Raw genomic sequence first — 19,159 nt, forward strand, 5'->3', positions numbered from 1 at the left:
TCTAACATAAAAGCATCAAGCAGCGCCTGGAATAAAACGTACCGTATGGCAGAGAGAAGTGAATCAAAATTGATGTGCAGCGCAAATATGAAAAACATGCATCCTTACCTGTAAAAGTTTCCTGCGCTGAGGGCTATGCAGTTTACGAGAGGGAAAGCGTTGCTTCTCATTAGTACCTTGTGAAAGTTATCGAACCTAGATTTGAGATGCCTTTCGTCATTTATTAGAACCCTCCACGTTTATACTGTTTTAACTCGATAGCGTAAGAGCCCCGTGTCGCAGAAAAGTCGGTGTCGTCGCCGGCGGCCGCCGTCCCGCATCGTCCGGCGTTGGCCGTGAGCAAACAATCCCAGAAGCATTAATAAATAAATATTTGAAGGACGCTTAAGCTTCGCTTTTAAGAATGGAACGCGATAGCGTTATCGCGCCCCGTTCGCACCGTATACTCATTTGCTTGTCGCGCTTTTGACTGACACAATGCGACTGAGGCGTGCACTGAGAAGGGAGGCTCTGTTTCGAATTCCTACATAGAGCAACTTGCTATACTCATTTTTATTTATTGATCCTTCCGGGACGTAGAAGCGCTGCCAGCCACCTTGCAGAAACGCGCGGGCCTCAAGTTGCAACCGTAGTTCGTCGGCAACATCGTTGCTGATCCGAGCCGGCGCGACGAAGATCTCGGAGGCCATGCCCTGTCTACCTTATTCAGTGCGCCACACGCATGATGGCACTACGTGCACGCCAAGCGAAGAGGAAGTACAGCGGAAAAGTAATTTGGTACTCGCTTAACTGCGCGTTCTGTAATTCTGTAATTTACATGCTCATAAATAATATTATACGCCACAAAACACTTCTCTAAGGGATATTTCTGAGACAACACCGCAATCAATAGACGCGACTTTGTCCATTACTTTTCCGCTGTACTTCCTCTTCGCTTGGCGTGCACGTAGCTCCATTATGCGTATGGCGCACGGAATAAGATAGACAGGGCATGGCCTTCGAGATCTCCATTGCACCGGCTCGGATCAGCAACGATGTTGCCGACGAACTACGACTGCAACTTGAGGACTGCGCGTTTCGGCAAGGAGGCTGGCAGCGCTTCTACGTCCCGGAAGGATCAATAAATAAAAATGAGTATAGCAAGTTGCTCTATGTAGGAATTCGAAACAGAGCCTCCCTTCTCAGTGCACGCCTCAGCCGCATTGTAAGCAAAGGAACGCATAGAATCACGTTTCAGAACAATTACCTAAGAGTCATGCTTGGGACAAGTTCACCAGTCTTGTATCATGTGAACTACGTCTTTGTGTCACTCAAAAGCGCAACAAGCAAATGAGTATACGGTGCGAACAGGGCGTGGTAACGCTGTCGTGTTCCATTCTTAAAGCGAAGCTTAAGCGCCCTCCAAATTTTCCTCTCTTTGGGCGAAGGCTTTCGATAACGTCACGCACAAGGCGATCCTGGATAATCTCAGCCTCCTGGGAGTAGGCCCGAAAACCTACAACTATGTTAAAAATTTCCTTTCCGATAGAGTGGCCCAAATTAACTTCGGGAAAAGTAAATCAGACTACATAGAGCTTGGTAGCAAGGGGACCCCGCAGGCATCTGTACTGTCCCCGCTTCTCTTCAACGTGGCCATGATCGGGCTTCCTAGCAAACTAGCAGCGATTGAAGGTCTCAGTCATTGCATGTATGCGTATGACATTACTATATGGATTGGCAAAGGAACCGACGGTCAAATAGAGGAGACTCTCCAAATGGCCATAGGGGAAGTTGAAAAGTACGTAAATGATAGGGGACTTAGGTGCTCCCCGCAAAAATCGGAAATGCTTTTTTACCAACCAAAGAGGAAATCACGGTCGGATCCCCCGCGGATATCTCTCAAGGCTCAGGGACTGGATATCCCGACGGTGGACAGGATTAGAGTCTTAGGGCTGTACATTCGAAACAACGGTTTCAATGGAGAAACAATAAAAAAGTTGGAGATATGTGCGCAACAGACTATGCGGCTCATCCGCAGAATCGCAAATCGGCGCTATGGCATGAAAGAAACGAATCTAATCAGATTAGTTCAAGCCTTTGTAATAAGTAAGATTGGCTACGTAGCTCCTTTCCTTAATCTGAAGGCAGCGGAGAAGTCCAAGCTGGAAGGGATCATTCGCAGAAGTGTCAAGCAGGCGCTGGGTTTACGAATTCGTACCCCCACCGCAAAACTTTTAGAACTAGGTCTTTACAACACACTGGATGAAATTGTGGAAGGCGTGACAATCTCGCGGTACGAAAGGCTGTCGGGAAGCGTTACAGGCAGGAAAATCCTAGCGAAACTAGGAATAAATTACGAGAGTCAGCGAGGTCCGAAAGTGGACATGCTTAAGAGCCTGCGCGATAGGCTGATGATCCCACCACTACCGAAAAACATGCATCCCGTCCACCACAAGGATCGCAGAGAGAAACGAGCTGAAGCCCTCGGCAAATGTTTCAAAAACTATCTGATAGAAGACGTGGCCTACGTGGACGCAGCTAATTGCGGGAAGGGGAGAATGGTGATAGCGGTAGCTAGCGCCGAGACATATCTCCGAGCCGGCGCCTTGATCACGACGGGCAGTCCCGAAATTGCAGAAGAAGCCGCCATCGCACTTGCAATAGTGGGCACGGATGCGTCAACGATATTCAGTGACTCAAAGGTAGCAGTGATGAACTTTGCCAAGGGGAGGGTCTGCCCTCTGAAGTACGGAATCCTGCGGACTGCAAGGGACGACCGCAAAATTCGCATAGTCTGGACACCTGCACACGCATCCCTGGCTGGAAATCAAGCAGCTCACGAACTGGCTCGAGGTCTTGCTTTCCGACCCAGTGGCCATACCGAGGGCTTCGCAGACAGGGATCGTCTTGTGTGTTACAGAGAGATCACACAACATTATAGGCTTAATCGAACGAAGTACCCCGCCGCTGATAAATCATTGACAAAGAGTCAGGCCACCTCTAGGCGCCGTCTCCAAACTTATACGTTTCCGAACCCGGTTATGTGTAGTCGTTATTATCCGGGACAATATTCAAACGAGTGTAAGCAATGTAAGGCCAAAGCGGATCTCGACCATATTCTCTGGATATGCCCTTTTGCCCCCATGGAGGGTCAAAAAATAAAGTCGCTTGAACAATGGGAGGCTCTCCTACTCAGCTCCGATCTGGAGACTCAAACAAAAGTCGTCCAACTGGCCGAAGACGCCGCCAGGAGCCAAGATCTTCTGGCCGTCGTTTAGAGGGGCCTATATGCCCTTCAGACTGTTGGAAATAAACGTTTTACAATCCAATCCAATCTCTCTGGGGTACATTTTTTTTAGTTTATGATGTATATGGTAGCCTGGAGTGTTTTGTATAGTGCTTTGTTTTGTGAGTAAAGTGAGTTTTTGTATGCATGTATGTACCCAATAAATTCTCTTTATGCATACGCGGACGACAATTCACTCTTCGTGCGTGACAATGACAGCTTCATTGTTTTTTGAACATCTTTTCAGCATACGCAGCAGTATAAGGAGCGCAGCTCAACCTGAAAAAAAGTAACGCACACCGCTTCGGTCAGTTTAGGGGCCCTTTCCCGCCGCCGTACCGTTTGTAGACGCAGTGCGTGTACTTGGCGTGCTGTTTCAGCAAAGCGGGCTCTCCTCCCGGATATGGGACGTAGTTCTCTCGCGAGCCACGCACGCCCTTTCTGACGCAGCGCGTTTCAACCTCACGCACAATGCTAAAGTTAGTGTCGTCAAGACACGAGCGTCCGCTTTCACCCTTTATGTGGCGCGTATCTCGACAATCCCGCGCCGTGTGGTCAAAAGACGCGCTTCCCTTACAGGACTTGTTTGGGATGGCAGGACAGCGCTAGTCGCCCGTCACACCCTACACCTTCCAAGGAGCAGCTGAGGCCTTGGCCTGCCGTGCATCCCGACAGTGGCTCGAGCACTCGAGTTAAGGCTGGTGGAGAGGCTATTAGCTGAAGAGTCTTACCCTGGTCGCTTGCTCATCCTGTACTGGATGAGCACGGCACGTCGTATGCTTACACCCGAATAATACCTTGGTCAACAGGCGGACAGACCTATGCCTTTTTAGCGCGATGTTGCCGAGATAAAGTCGACTCTCGATGCAGACCTGTCAGATGTTAATGTAGGCGACTTACCAGCCATACGCATCAGCGAATTAGTAGCCGTTCGGAGACTTCCAGCTGATGAGAAACGAGAGACCGCTGTACCTAAATGGCGAGCATGGACAGCTTGTCGGCTGCCAAATGCAGTGCGAGATTTTGAGTGGCTTAGACGCTGGGGCGTCCTCCCCACGAGACAGCTGCTTGCCAGATGGGGTATTGTACCGAATGACCAGTGTGCCAACTGTGGTGCTCCCGAGAGCCTCGCGCATATTTTTTCGAATGTGTAGTTGCGAGAACAATGTGGCGGCTCGCATATAGGATGTTTACGTCCGCATGAACCCCGGCGTCAGGCGCCGGCGCAGCCCTCTTGAACACCTTGTGTTCACTGTGGTTCTTTTTGTGTTGTGGCGTCGCAGGTGCCTCGCTGAAGCGCGCCGCACTCCCACCCAGCAACGTACCCAGCCTTGCAGAGGCTACGCCACGTCATCTGGAAGTATCTGTCGGGACAGTTATAAACGGACGGCGAGACGCGGGTTCTGCGGCGCTGGCACACGCGCTCCTATATTGTACGGAGTAGCAGACGTGAGATTCCTGTCGTCTTTTATTAGAACCCTCCCCGTTTATACTGTTTTCCAATCTCTAGGGAATCATGCTTTTTAATTTATTATGTATATGTAACCTATAGTGTTTTATACAGTACTTTGGTTTGTGAGTAATATGCGTTTTTGTATAGTATATGTATGTACCCAATAAATTCTCTTCATGACAAACGAGTTCTTTCGGTCCATCATTGCATACTTTCTCGACGACGTGCCCCACTTTCCGCTCGGAGAATTTAATTGTGCTTTGGACACAATGCGCGACATCAGGGGGCCCGGTCAGAGCGCCTCCAATTACCACACCAAACAACTTGGAATGCTAGTGCGATCATATAACAGTTAGAGGAGGCGTGGGTCACTCTTCACAGAGACATTTTCGAGGCAACACGTGTCAAGGTCCACAGCGCGAGCCTAATAGATCCGCCATGGCACTTGACTTGCTACAGTGTGAGGTATTGCCTTTACCACCAGGCCTTAAACTAAGTGATCACTTACTTCCCTGTCACGGTTACTCTGCGAGCAGCCCTGGGCCGTGCAAACAGCCCCTAATGTGGCACATGGATGCAGCGGCAGTACGCGATGAACAGTGCTTCACTGATATACGCCGAGAGTTGTGCTTGTCTGTGGCCGCAGTTAGTGTCATAACACCTGCTACCTGAGACCCGTTGAAAACACGCTGGAGCGATGTTCTTGTGAGTGCGGGGTAGGCGCGGCGAGTCCGCATTACGACCATGGTGAATGACGTTTCTGCGCCATATGCGCATCGTACGTGACAGCGAAATGCTTACGTTCGCGATACGCGAATTTCTCGAGACGCTACGCAAGCGTTATCACCGCATCCTCGAAGAATGAATGAATGAAAACATTTCCACCGAAAAGGAGCCCTTCATCTCCCGCCCCCGGAACGCAGGCCGGGGAGCGGGTCAGGAGGGCCCCGCAGGCTGAGGTCAGGTGAGGTTACAAGCACTCTTCACGGCCTCAGCCGCCAGGCGGGTCGCTTGCCGCTGAACGGTGGGATCTCCGCTCCGCAGCCAAACCTCCCAGGCTTCTCTACTATCAATGTTAATGCCGGCGCCTGGGGAATCGGCGAATTGCCATATTATATGATCTAGCGTGACTTTTTGTCCGCAATTTTTACATTTAGAATCTTCTTCCTCCCCGGTCTGTGTTAAAAAAACCCAGACAGGGCAGATGTAGTTATCGGCTTGTAATCGCCTCCAGATGCGTGCTTCATTGTTAGTGAGAGACCGATCTGGGGGAGGGTATACTTTTCGATCTAATTTGTAAGATTCTGTGATCTCATTGTATGTGATAGTGCAATCTTTAATTCCCTTGCATTCGGGCTGTTCTACCGCTGCCTGGTGGTAGAGATCTCGGGCCAGCAGGTGCGCAGCTTCGTTGCCAGGGACAGATTCGTGTGCTGGTATCCATATGATGGATATGGTTCTAGTAATGGGATTTGTGAGAAGAATCTTTTTGGCCTCCTCTAAGATCCGTCCTTTTGCAAAATTCCAGACAGCCGTTTTGCTGGCGCTGATTATAGTTTTGGCCTGTGTACCAGTGCATGCGAGCGCTATTGCGACCTCTTCAGCTGTACTAATGTCTCGGGTGCGTGCTGAAGCCGCAATTTTAGGTGCACCTTCTCCATTTACTACTGCCGAGACAGCTGCTCCGTGTCGTCCGCATGATGCGTCTACATAAGCAACTTCATCGACTGCTTTGCGTTTCATTCTTTTAGCGATGGCTTTGGCTCTGTGTTCTCTGCGTTCTTTGTTGTGTTCTGGGTGCATGTTTCGAGGTAAGGGTGGTACCAGTATGTGTTCCGTTATGTTGGGTGGGATAGATGTTTTCGTCTGTGGGCCTCTGTCTGATTGGAGGCCGACCCAATCTAGGATGGCTCTGTCTGTCTCCGTCTGACTTAGTCTTTCCTGTTGAGAGATTCTGACAGCTTCAGTGAGCTCTTGCCATGTATTATGAATCCCCATTTTCTCCAGCTTCTCTGTTGATGTGGAGACAGGGAGGCCTAGTGCGCGTTTGACGCATTTTCGAATTATTACGTCGATTTTTCACGTTCTGTCTTTTTGAGACTGAGAAAAGGTGTGGCATAACGTATGCGACTGATGATGTAGGCCTGTGTTATTTTGAGTAGACTGCGTTCCTTGAGACCGTGTTCTCTAAGCGCTACTCTTGTGAATATGCCCGTAACATGGGCTGCGTAGTTCTCCAATTTTTCGATGGTGTTTGTGTTCTGCCCTCTCGCTTGGAGGATCATTCCTAGGATTCTAATTTCCTCAGCTAGTGGAACCGGGTAGTTTTCAACATTTACCTTTATGTCTGCTTTATTCTTCTTGTATTTGGGGTTGTAGATGAATAGTTCTGACTTTTGCGGCGAGCAGGATAGACCGCGTTCCGCAGCGTACTCAACCACCTTATTTGCGGCAGCCTGGAGTTTGTTCTCTATTTCTGCGTCGCTACCTTTATTTATCCAGAGATTTATGTCATCTGCGTGCATGCTAAATTTTAAGTCCGGTATTTGCTTTAGTTGTGCTGGTAGCCCCCTCATAGCAATGTTAAATAGAAAGGGAGACAAGACAGAGCCTTGTGGCGTTCCCTTGCTACCCAAGGTGATTGTGTGTGATTTGGCGCTTTGAAAGCTCATGGTGACTTCTCTGTTAGTGAAAAAACCTTTGATATAGTTATAGGTTCTCATTCCAACCCCAACTTTTTGGAGACCTTCGAGCACCGCCTTATGCTTGACATTGTCGAAGGCTTTGGTTAGGCCAAGTCCGAGAATAGTCTTTGTATCTGAAGATTCATGTGTTATGATATCGTATCTAAGTCTGAGCATCACGTCCTGTGTGCTTAGCCCCGGCCTGAAGCCCACCATTTCGTGTGGCCAGAGGTTCTCTTGCTCCATGTATTTGCTCCAGTCTCGTCTGAATAGCGCGTTTCATTAGCTTTCCCACGCACGAGGTCAATGATATGGGTCTTGGGTTTCTAGTTTTGGCGGCTTCTCCGGTTTGGGTGTGAGAACTATACTGGCATTTTTCCATGCCTGCGGTAGTTGTCCAGTCTCCCATACCTTATTCATGTATTCTGTCAGGGCTGTGATTGACTCGTCATCTAGATTTCTGATAATAGTGTTCGTGATACCGTCAGGTCCTGGGGCTGATCTTGCCTTTAATCCAATAATCTCAGCTCGGACTTCAGCCCTGGTGATGGGGGCGTCTATGTCTAGGTTAGGTTTCCCCTCATATGTTGGTAACGTTTCGGTTTCCGTTCGTCCGATGTAGATTTCGATTAATTTACGCATCAATTGTTCGCCCGAGCCTTCGAAGGCATGCTTAACTTCAGTTTGATTTACGTTGGCTTGTGCTTTAGATTTTTCCGGATCGAGCATGTGTCGTAGAATGTTCCATGTTTTGAAGAGGCTCATGCCTTGTTCCATTTCATCACATCTGCTACACCAGTTTTGTTCATTTAGTTTGATGGCGTATGTCTCCACCTCTTTATTATGTCGAGCTAGTGCTCTCCTAATATTACGGTTCCATCTTTGTGTTTTTAGGCTTTTCTCTAGGTCCTGTTTTTTGTTCCACATGTTTAGGAGTTTGCTATCGATACTCGGCGGTGCATCTTCGTCTTCTAGAGTGACTGTTGCTTCCTCCACATGTTTCTTTAGCGTTTGTGACCACTTATCGATATCGTCGATTTTCTCAATTCCCTCGGTCTCTCGTATTTGCCTAAATCTTTCCCATTCCGTGATTTTGGGTTGTTTGGGTTTTCTAATTTTGATTCCTTTTCCTAATGTGAGTGCAATAATGAAGTGGTCACTACCTAGGTTTTGCTCGGTGTTTTTCCAGTCCGCTGTACTTACATTCTTGCTTAAGGTCAGGTCGGGGGTGGTGTCCCTGCTGACGCTATTACCCGTGCGTGTGGGTGCATTTGGATCAGTGTGCAGGGTGAGTCCTAGTGTTTGCATGTCTTCCCATAATTGTCTGCCATTAGGATCCTGCATATTGTAACCCCATTCCTGATGGGCTGCATTAAAGTCACCGGCTATGAAAAGCGGGTTATTTCCTGCGATCTTCGGGGCTTTCCCGAATAGGACTTGAAACCTAACTTTCCTTTGCTTCGGAGTGCTGTATATGTTCAAGAGAAAGATACTCTTTCGGTCTTTTTTTGCAGTGATGATTTCAGTTAAAACTGCCTCTATATCCCGAGATGTGATCTCGTGATTAGTAGAGGCTATGTTTCTCTGGATAAAAGTCGTGACTTTGGATTTTTCGCCCCTATCGCTGCTGTGGCTTTGATATCCAAACAATTTGGTTGGGTTTTTCCCAGTCTCCTGTATCATGATCGCTATGGGTTTGTCGGCAGTTTGCTCTATCTATTGTTGCAATAGCGCTCGCTTTCTCTGGTACCCTCGGCAGTTCCACTGCACGATCGTGGAGTTGTCTTTCTGATTATGGATTTTGCCCATGATTGTTACCCATTCTTTCTTCTAGTTTTTCGATTCTGTTACTGGATTCAGAGAAGGCCAGTGATGCTTCCTGCATTTGTTTAGTGAGATTTTGAATCTGCACTTGCATCTGTCCCTGAGCCCCTAGAAGTTGCTGGTTTAGCGTGTTAATATTCTCGAGTTGCTTATCAAATTTGTCATTACGTTGTTCAAATTTTCTATTAAGGATTATAAATGGATCGGTCTCTCCCCCTTTACGCTTCTGGGGTGGCGGCCGGGAGAATTCCAAGTTCATACAGTTTGATTCCTCTGAAGTAGAATTAGTAGTAATTGAATTTGTGGTTTTGGTACCTCATGTACCGCATTCATTTGCAGGCGGGCTGTTAGCCGTGGGCTTTTCGGTGAATTTAGATTTAAGTTCTTGAATTTCGCGACACATTTGTTTGATCATCTCTCTAAGTTCTGCGTTTTGCCCTCTGAGTTTTTCCATCTCTCTATTTTCAGCCTGGGAGGTTTTGCTAACGAAGCTTACCGTCTTGTTGTCTGCTGACTTGAGTTGGCCCCATGGATTCTTGGGATCTCTGGGAGGCAGGCCAGGTCCTCGTCCCTGGCTCGTGTCCCGGGATTTCGTGGGCTTTCTGGTTCTCGAGCTTGATCTTGATCTCGATCGGGTCCCCGACCGTGAGTCCGTGTTTGCCCGGTTCCTTCCTCGGGGTTCTCGTTCCCGGTGCTCTTGTCCCGAAGAGTAGAGGATGGATCCCTGGCTTCCTGAAGTTGATTGCAGTTGTTGTTTTTCTAGCCTTTTCTCCCACATTTTCTTCTTTGAGAGGTAGGGCATCCTGTATATTTCGCGGCATTTGTTGTCTCCTAGGACATGGTCTTTACCGCTGATTTGACACTTAGGTTCACATGTGTGTCCAGTGCCTGGATGTTCCAAGCCACAGCGGCGACACTTCACGTTGGTCGGATCTGAGCATACATCGGCTCTGTGTCCCAGCCTGCCGCATGTTGTGAAGACTTCGTACTACTTCTTATACAAGTAGTACCTCATGTTGATTCACTGGAAATTGAGCCATTTCGGCACAAACCAGTCTTCGAAAAGTATCAGAATGGTTTTGGATCCCGCTCCCAATCTTCTAATACCGGAGATTTGCGGATTAGTCCCACTCCATTCTATCATTTCTTTAATTTCCTCCGCTGAATATTCGAGTGGTACGTCGTGAACGACGCCTTTGCCTCCGTCTTCCGGCATGGTGATGTATGACTTGGCTTCAATTATGTTGGGTCCAATCTTCAGAGCTTAATTGCTGCGTATTTGTATGTTCTCTCGGTATCCGTGGTAGCGACCAGTATTGATTGCTCAGTAGAGTTTGGGGAGATGATGTCACCCTTCGTGGTCGTCAGATCCAGGCCGGCGGCTTGGATGATAACTCGAGACAAGTTCAATCTTCCTACAATGTTCATAATACTGTTAATTCCGCCTCTGAGGCAAATGATCTTGGTAGCGGTGCTGGGAATTCGCTCCTGCTGTCGCTCAATCGATTTTTCGGCCAGCTTCCTCCCTTGAGGGGGCTTGGGCTTGGGTAGGCCAAGCGTTCCAACGTGATCGGCTTGGGCGTTGTTGACTGCCACGCGCATCCTCGAAGACAGTTCACAAGCATCAATCTCCGCGGGACCAGCAAACGTGCCGCTTGAGGATGCCGCGGACCTCAAACACGCTCGAACCGTTGGCCAGCGCAGTAACAAGCGAAATCGAGTGGAAAGCGTCACGCTTGCGGACGGTACGACGTCTTTGGAACCTGCGGACATCCACAATTCGTTTAGCGAGCATTTCGCGTCCCTCTTTTTGTCGCAAGGCCTCGACCAGGGAGAGCATTTTCATGAAGGTCTAGGCTGCTTCTGTGGGCCTCTTCCTCAACTTCCAGAAAACACGTGTTCGGCACTTAAGGAGCCGGCAACTTTGGAGGAGGTGCGTAGTGCCTTAGGCGCCATGATCCAGACCACCGCTACCGGTCCTGAGGGACTAGTAACCGGTTTTTATTCCCCTTTCTTTCACATCCTCGGTCCTTCTTTACTTAGGCTCGTAAATTATTTCCTGGAGAGTGGCGCCAAGCCACCCTGGTTTAGTGTTGGCCGTATCGTTCTAATTCCTAAGGAGGGCATGATGCCGTTGAGTCCCTCATGGTGGCGACCGATCACCCTCCTTAACACCCACTATAAACTTGTACCCACTTTGCTGGTCCGTAGGATACGAATCTACCTTCAGGGTTTGGTTAGGCCATACCAGTCCTGTTCCGTACCTGCACGATCGGTGTTCGCTGCGCTGGCACTGACGAGAGACGTCTTCAAATACGCATGTGCCAAACGGATCACAGGAGCTATTGTTTCCTTGCACCAGGCGAAGACCTTCGACTGCGTAGAACATGGTTACTTGTTCGCCGTGCTCCGCACGTTTGGTTTGCTTTACGAATTCGTTCATCTCCTACGCAGGGATCTAGTACTGAATGGCTAAACTGTCGGCTGCTTTCCGAATACGCGGGGAGTGCGTCAGGGGTGCCCGCTCTCGCCGCTACTCTTCATACTTTCGCTCGACTCGCTGCTGCGTAGGGTCGCCGCGGACAGGAGTATCCCCGGTTTTCCATCACTAGGAGAGGAGGCTGCCGTTGTATCTGCATACGCGGACGACAATTCACTCTTCGTGCGTGACAATGACAGCTTCATTGTTTTTTGAACATCTTTTCAGAATACGCAGCTGTGTAAGGAGCGCAGCTCAAACCGAATTAAAGTAACGCACACTCCTTCGGTCAGTTCAGGGGCCCTTTAGCCGCCGCCGTTACCGTTACCAAGGGTGTTCTCCCGCCGGACATGGGACTTAGGTCTCTCGCGAGCAATGCACGCCCTTTCTGACGCAGCGTTTTTCAATCTCACGCTCAACGCTAAAATCAGTGTCGTCGAACACGAGCGTGCGCTTTTACCCTTTATGTGCTGCGTATTGCGACAATCCCGAGCCGTGTGCCCCGCCGGGGTGGTGCAGTGGTAAGACGCCCGACTACTGTGCCGGAGTTCCAGGGTTCGAACCCGACCTCGGGGGCTGCGTTTCGATGGAGGCGAAACGAAGAAGCGTCCGTATGTTGTGCGATGTCAGCGCACATTAAAGATCACCAGGTGGTCGAAAATACTCCGTAGCCCTCTACTACGGTTTCTCTTCCACGTTCACTTCCACCTTCATCACTTCCCTTACGGCGCGGTTGAGGTGTCCACAGAAAACAAGTGAGGCAGTTACCGCGTGTTTCCCTTCCTATAAATCAATAAACCAGGGGTATTGTACCTAATGACCAGTAAGTCAACTGTGGTGCTCCCGAGAGCTTTGTGTTATGTTATTGTTATTGGTTCACAGGAGGGGAAGGTGCAGTACCTGTCACACTTGCTCTGTGGACACCTGAACTACCTGAACCGCGCCTTAAGGGAAGGGAAGAAGGTGGGAGATAAAGTGGAAAAAGAGAAAGGAAAGCCGTGGTGGAGGGCTATGGAATAATTTCGACCACCTGGGGATCTACATGTTGTTTTTTTTTTTCGAATGTGTAGTTGCGAGAACAATGTGACGGCTCGCATATAGGATCTTTAACGTCCGCATGAGCCCCGGCGTCAGGCGCCGGCGCAACTCCACCTGCGGAAACAGGAGGAGGATACTCTAGAAGTTATCCTCCATAAAATCATGAAACGAGCACTGGACCTCCCGGTCGCCACCTCTACTAGCCGTCTCATGGCGCTGGGTGTGGTGAATACTTTCAAGGAGCTTCGGGAGGCCCACCTCACCAATCAGTACACGCGTCTAACAAAGACAGAGTCGGGTCGCCGTCTTCTTGCCCGACTTCACATCCAACACACCCAACTCACAGAGGAGAGATGTCGCATTCCCGAAAAATGGAGACGCGCCCTCCATGTGCGGCCTCTCCCCGCCAGCATGTCCAAAGAGGACCATAATGGTCGGCCCTGGCGCGGGCGGAAGCCTTGGACCGCCATTATGGAAGCAAACCAGGAGTTTTCTATGTGGACGTCTCCGGCCCGAACCCTAGGGGTTGAGAATAACGGCCTGGGGGGCGAGTTGGTGCATGATGGAATTGAACGGCGGCGCAGCAAGGAAACGGACACAGACAAGAAGGGGACACCACATGCGCGCACTATCAACTATTTATTAAACGGAAAGGTGGCATATTTATACGTCCCTCTCAAGCATCAGACCCATCGCCACAGTTCGCTCCAAACCCAACACGTGAACGCCGAGCAGCACCAACAGGAAATCAGACAAGATATTTCTAACCTCAGTAGATAAACTATCAAAAACGGGAAAAAAAACATTTTTTTAAAACGGAAGGCAGGCCATATCTCATAGAAAATGCAGTGTGGACCGAAAACAACAGACTAAGACATGAGAAGCGACCAGCCCGAACCCTAACAAATAAAACGATAAAACAATCGTAGCAAAAGTTGAGTCAAAACAGTTAAGCAAAAGCAGTCAGAACCCTAAGCCAACATTAAAAGACGATCGTAGCAAAAGCAGAGTCAAAACAAAAGAAACAACAGCGGTCAAACCTAAAACAACAGCAACAAAAAGCACTGGTAGCAAATGCAGAATCAAACGAGCGACGAAATTAACAACCCGCCTAACTAAACATCACAAGCCGTTAAAAATTCCGGGCTTAAAGTCGCACAATGCATGCCATCACAAAAAATTATCACGGAATGAAACTTCATTTCTACGGAGGGATACAGACGAGTCGCTAACACAAATGCTACCCTTCTTTTTGATCATAAAGGCTTCAAGAATTTCCCGTGCCACCTGATCACGACTCCTGCCCAGAATCCTTATCCCGTTAAGCATTGGCTCACAGTTGCATTCTTTGCAATAGGTAGACAAATTTAACCCGCCTCCGTTTTCTAACGATTTCTCATGCTCCCGTGCTCTGTCGTTAATACAGCGACCCGTCTGGCGTATATAGACCCCTCCACACGTCAGTGGGATTTCGTAGACCACTCCGACGGCACAGGAACAGTAATGCTTGCCGTGCCTCTTTTCGCACAGGGCTTTCTTCTTCTGCCCGATTTTCGAGCACAATCCGCTCAGCTTTCTAGGCGCGGAGAAAACGACAGGTACGTCGTACCGGCCGACGACCTTCTTCAAATTATGTGCCACTCGGTGAATATAGGGACCACTTGTGGTCGCCTCGATCCCGGCTTAGCATGGGATTTCTTCTTCTTCCCTTTCCTTTTTTGTAGGAGGGTCACCGCTACGCTGCAAACAACAGAACACGAGAAACCAGCCATTCGAAGTCTTCCGATCTGATTGTTGAAACTAGCCTCAGCCATGTGAGCACAAGACTTAAGTAATGCGGACTCTGGGAAAAGCGAAGCGATCGCCCTTTTTACAGTCTGTGCTGATTCGTACGGAAGCAGTTCCTTTTTGGCACAGGGGGAATACATCCAACACAACCGCCCTTCAATAACTTTGACATTGATATCTCAAAACTGCAATCTGTCCTTAACTGGTAGTTCATGAGTAAATGACAGCCCTTTTCCTTGTTGTCTGAAAACAGATAAGATACTTTCCACTTTGCTGGGGAGCGTCAATGCAGTGTTAGTTCTTTTAAGAATTACCAGGTAGTCATCAACGTATCTAAAAATTCGCAGGACTAGGTAATTGTCAAGGGAAGAAGCTAAAGCACGGTCAATAGATGATAAAAATATATTACACAGGACAGGGGCGACACAGGATCCTATGCAAATGCCTTTTTTCTGCAAGTACATTTCTGTGTCAAAGGAAACAAACGTAGACCTGAGGCAAAATTCAAGGAGTAATAAAAAATTGTCCACACTTAGTCCAGCTGAGTTTTGAAATGTTATAACGCCATTAGATTCAATACACTCCCGTACGGATTTGAAAAGGTCGCTATGCGGAACTGAATAGAATAAATCTTCGACGTCTACAGAAAATAAGTATCCAATGGAATACTGGTCTTTTAAAAAAGCTGTTACGTCTGCTGAATATATAATATATATATATATATATATATATATATATATATATATATATATATGTGTGAAGGAAAGAAGCCAACAGTCGGCGAGGCCAAGGAAAGCGTTGGGGATGGTATGTTTATGTCATTTTTTTTTAATGTTTACTTCGATAACCACAGAAATTAGTAATGTAATCTGTTTAGAGGAAAGATAATTAGACACAAAGTAGAAGAAAAAACAACGTGCCGATGGTGGGATCCGAACCCACGACCTCCGAATAACGCGTCCGGTGCTCTACCAACTGAGCTACATCGGCCGCTGTCCCCCCTGCTACTTTCTTGGTATTTATGTTGTCTGTATACGAACCTTGAGAGTGTTCACCAGCGCCGCCCTCATATATATATACATATATATATATATATACATATATATACATATATATATATATATATATATATATGTATATATATGTATATATATGTATATATATATATATATATATATATATAGATATATATATATATATATATGTATATATTTTAATAGGGCGTTTATTGACGCTCAGACGGAGAGCTGTGAGGAGAGGACCTTGCAACGGCGAGCCCAGCGTACTTCTTTGTCTTCGTCGCACAATGCACTGGTGCATGTCGATGGCTGAAGTGCTGACTATCAGAGTACATTTCTCCCCCGGGTAAAAAAAAGGAGCCATCCTGGCGACTTATGGCGCGTAAAGCTCAGCGGGGTCATAGAATGGCTTCAATCGGTTCACGTGAACTGTTTCACGATCACGGCGACGCAAGTCCGCAGAGGGCGTGACGGGCTCAACTACGTATTGACTGCAGATGTTTGCTGGAGGACCCTATATGGCCCGTGGTAGCGAGCAAGAAACTTCTTTGAAAGGCCAGGGGTTGTGGAGGGCACCCAGAGCCACACCAGAGAGTTCGGGAGATATGACGAAGCTTCGCTGGTATCACGGAGGTATTTTTGTTGCCACTGATTTTCTGTTGTGAGAGATCGGGCAAGCTGACGACATTCTTCTGCGTACGTGACGGCATCGGATAGCGGGGAAGATTCGGAAACGTCAGGGCGTAGGGAAAAAGTGTGTCCATAGTACAGGGTGGCTCGCGCCCGTAAAGGAGAAAAAATGGAGAGAATCCAGTAGTGGTATATGTCGGGGTGTTATATGCGTAAGTAACAAACGGTAGAACTTGGTCCCAATTGGAATGGTCGGCGTTCACGTACATAGCCAGCATGTCACCGAGAGTGCGGTTGAAACGTTCTGTCAGTCCATTCGTCTGAGGGTGGTACGAGGTAGCGGTGCGGTGTACGATGCGGCATTCTTTCAGGAGAGCCTCAAGAGCGTCTGATAAGAAAACGCGTCCGCGGTCACTGAGCAGTTCGCGAGGGGCACCATGGCGAAGAACCAGGTTTTTCAGAATAAAGGCAGCCACGTCGCGTGCGGGAGCAGAGGGCAATGATGATATCTCAGTGTAGCGGGTCAGATGATCCACTGCCACGATAATCCAGCGATTGCCAGCTGAAGTTGTAGGAAGGGGACCGTATAGATCTATGCCGACACGATCAAACGGACGGGCAGGACAGGGCAACGGCTGCAACGAAGCAGGAGACTTGAGAGGAGTTTTTCGGCGTTGGCAAGACTGGCAAGAGCGGACAAAATGGCGGACAAAGCGGTACATTCCACGCCAGAAGAAGCGTAGACGCAAGCGCGTGTAGGTTTTCAACACTCCGCCGTGGGCGCTCTGGGGATCAGTATGGAAATCAGCACAAATTTCGGCGCGGAGATGACGGAGGATGACTAAAAGCCACTTCCTTCCGTCGTGAAGATAATTACGGCGATAGAACAGCCCGTCACGAATTGAAAAATGGTGAGCTTGGCGGGCAAGCGCCCTAGACAAAGGACCTGGAGAGTGACTTGAAAGAAAGTCCAGAAGTGTAGATATCCACGGGTCGCGCCGCTGTTCCGTGGCCATGTCGATAGTGGCAAGCGAAGTCAAGTCGTAGGCGCAAATCTCATCAGACAACGAAGAGGGAGGCAGCGGTGAGCGCGAAAGAGCGTCCGCGTCAGTATGCTTGAGGCCTGAGCGATATATGACACGATTTTCATACTCTTGGAGGCGAAGAGCCTAGCGAGCAAGGCGGCCGGACGGGTCCTTGAAGGACGCCAGCCAGCACAGAGCGTGATGATCAGTGACCACATAAAATGGTCGGCCATAGACATACGGACGGAATTTACCGATGGCCCAATTAATGACCAAGCATTCTCTTTCCGTAACAGAATAATTGGACTCTGCCTTGGTCAAGGTGCGGCTTGCGTATGCCACCACACAGTCTCGGATACCAGGTTTGCGTTGGGTGAGAACGGCGCCTATCACAATACCGCTAGCGTCAGTGTGAATCTCAGTTGGCGCATTCGGGTCGAAGTGGCGGAGGATGGGAGGTGAAACCAAAAGACGGCGTAAAGTGTTGAAGGCGTCGTCACAAGCAGGTGTCCATGCGGAGAGGTCGGAGCTGCCGGAGAGGAGTTGGATGAGAGGAGCAATAATAGAGGCGAAATTTAAGATGAAGCGGCGAAAGTAGGAGCACAGGCCGATGAAACTTCGCAGCTGCTTCAGTGATTTTGGGCGTGGGAATTCGGCAACTGCACGAAGTTTGGTGGGATCGGGAAGAATGCCATCCTTAGAAACGACATGACCTAGGATAGTTAGTCAGCGAGCAGCAAAGCGGCACTTCTTCAGATTCAGTTGGAGGCCGGCGGTAGCGAGACAAGTGAGAACGTCCTTCAGTCGGAGCAGGTGGGATTGAAAATCGGTAGAAAAGACTACGATATCATCGAGATAGCAAAGACAGGTTCGCCACTTGCATCCACGAATCACAGTGTCCATGAGGCGTTCAAATGTGGCCGGGGCGTTGCAAAGCCCAAAGGGCATGACGTTGAATTCATATAATCCATCTGGTGTGATGAAGGCAGTTTTAGAGCGGTCAACGTCATCCATTGGCACCAGCCAGTAGCCAGATCGTAAATCCAACCAGGAGAAAAACTCGGCGTCCTGCAAGCAGTCCAGTGCATCATCGATGCGTGGCAGAGGATAGATGTCCTTGCGCGTGATCTTGTTGAGCCGGCGGTAGTCGACACAAAACCGGAAAGAGCCATCTTTCTTAGGTACCAACACAACTGGAGACGCCCAGGGACTGTGGTATGGCCGAATGGCACCACGACGGAGCATGTCGTCCACATGATCAGCAATTACTTGGCGCTCCGAAGCCGACACGCGATAGGGGTGCTGGCGCAAAGGTACGGTTTTACCGGTGTGGATGGTGTGCTCTACGACAGACGTGCGGTCCAAGTCAGTTTGAGGAAGGTCGAATGAAGAAGCGAAGTTCTGCAAGAGGGCGACAAGTTGATCACGTTGCGCAAGTGGAAGATCAGCATCAATAGGATGTTGTAAAACGTCGGAAGGCGTCGAAGCGGTCGCAACATCGCAAGAGCACAGTCTAACGTCGAAGGAGGGGGTTGAGTCAGCAAGAGTGGTGATATGACCGGGATCAAGCTCTTCAAGACGTCCAATGCAATCGCCACGGAGCAGGACTGCTGGGCAAGAAAATGGGTTCGAGGCGTAAAGTGCACTCTTGCCGTCTTGAATTTCGAGAACTGCGAACAGAATGGACATGGGCAGGACATGTAGTGCGAAGAGAGGATAACCGATGGTCGCTGAGGGTAGCAAACTGGATTCCAAGGGAAGGAAAGCGTAGCAGGGGGCGGCAGAAAGTTAGGTGGGCGGAAGAGATTAAGAAGTTCGCAGGGGTCAAGTGAATGCAGCTAGCAAAGAACCGGGTTAAGTGGAGAAATATGGGAGAGGCCTTCGCCCTGCAGTGGGTATAATCAGGCTGCTGCTGATGATGATGATGAACGGAAAAAGGAGGCAGGGATGACGG

At 49.0% G+C, this 19,159-nt stretch overlaps 1 protein-coding gene and 1 non-coding gene across 2 annotated transcripts; one reads left to right on the top strand and one right to left on the bottom strand.

Moving 5' to 3' along the window:
• Positions 1-2,000: 2,000 nt before the first annotated feature.
• On the top strand, positions 2,001-3,257 carry LOC146180531 (uncharacterized). Its single transcript, XM_084577802.1, has one exon. It carries the CDS (start codon positions 2,001-2,003, stop codon positions 3,255-3,257), a length of 1,257 nt encoding a protein of 418 aa, XP_084433928.1.
• A 12,191-nt stretch (positions 3,258-15,448) lies between these two features.
• On the bottom strand, positions 15,449-15,521 carry TRNAT-CGU (transfer RNA threonine (anticodon CGU)). The gene has a single exon. It is a non-coding gene; the product is annotated as a tRNA-Thr (tRNA).
• Between the last annotated feature and the right edge of the window lie 3,638 nt (positions 15,522-19,159).

Source organism: Amblyomma maculatum, chromosome 8 (assembly GCF_055883805.1).
Source record: "Amblyomma maculatum isolate TAMU_Amacu chromosome 8, ASM5588380v1, whole genome shotgun sequence".
In the NCBI taxonomy this organism is placed as follows: domain Eukaryota; kingdom Metazoa; phylum Arthropoda; class Arachnida; order Ixodida; family Ixodidae; genus Amblyomma; species Amblyomma maculatum.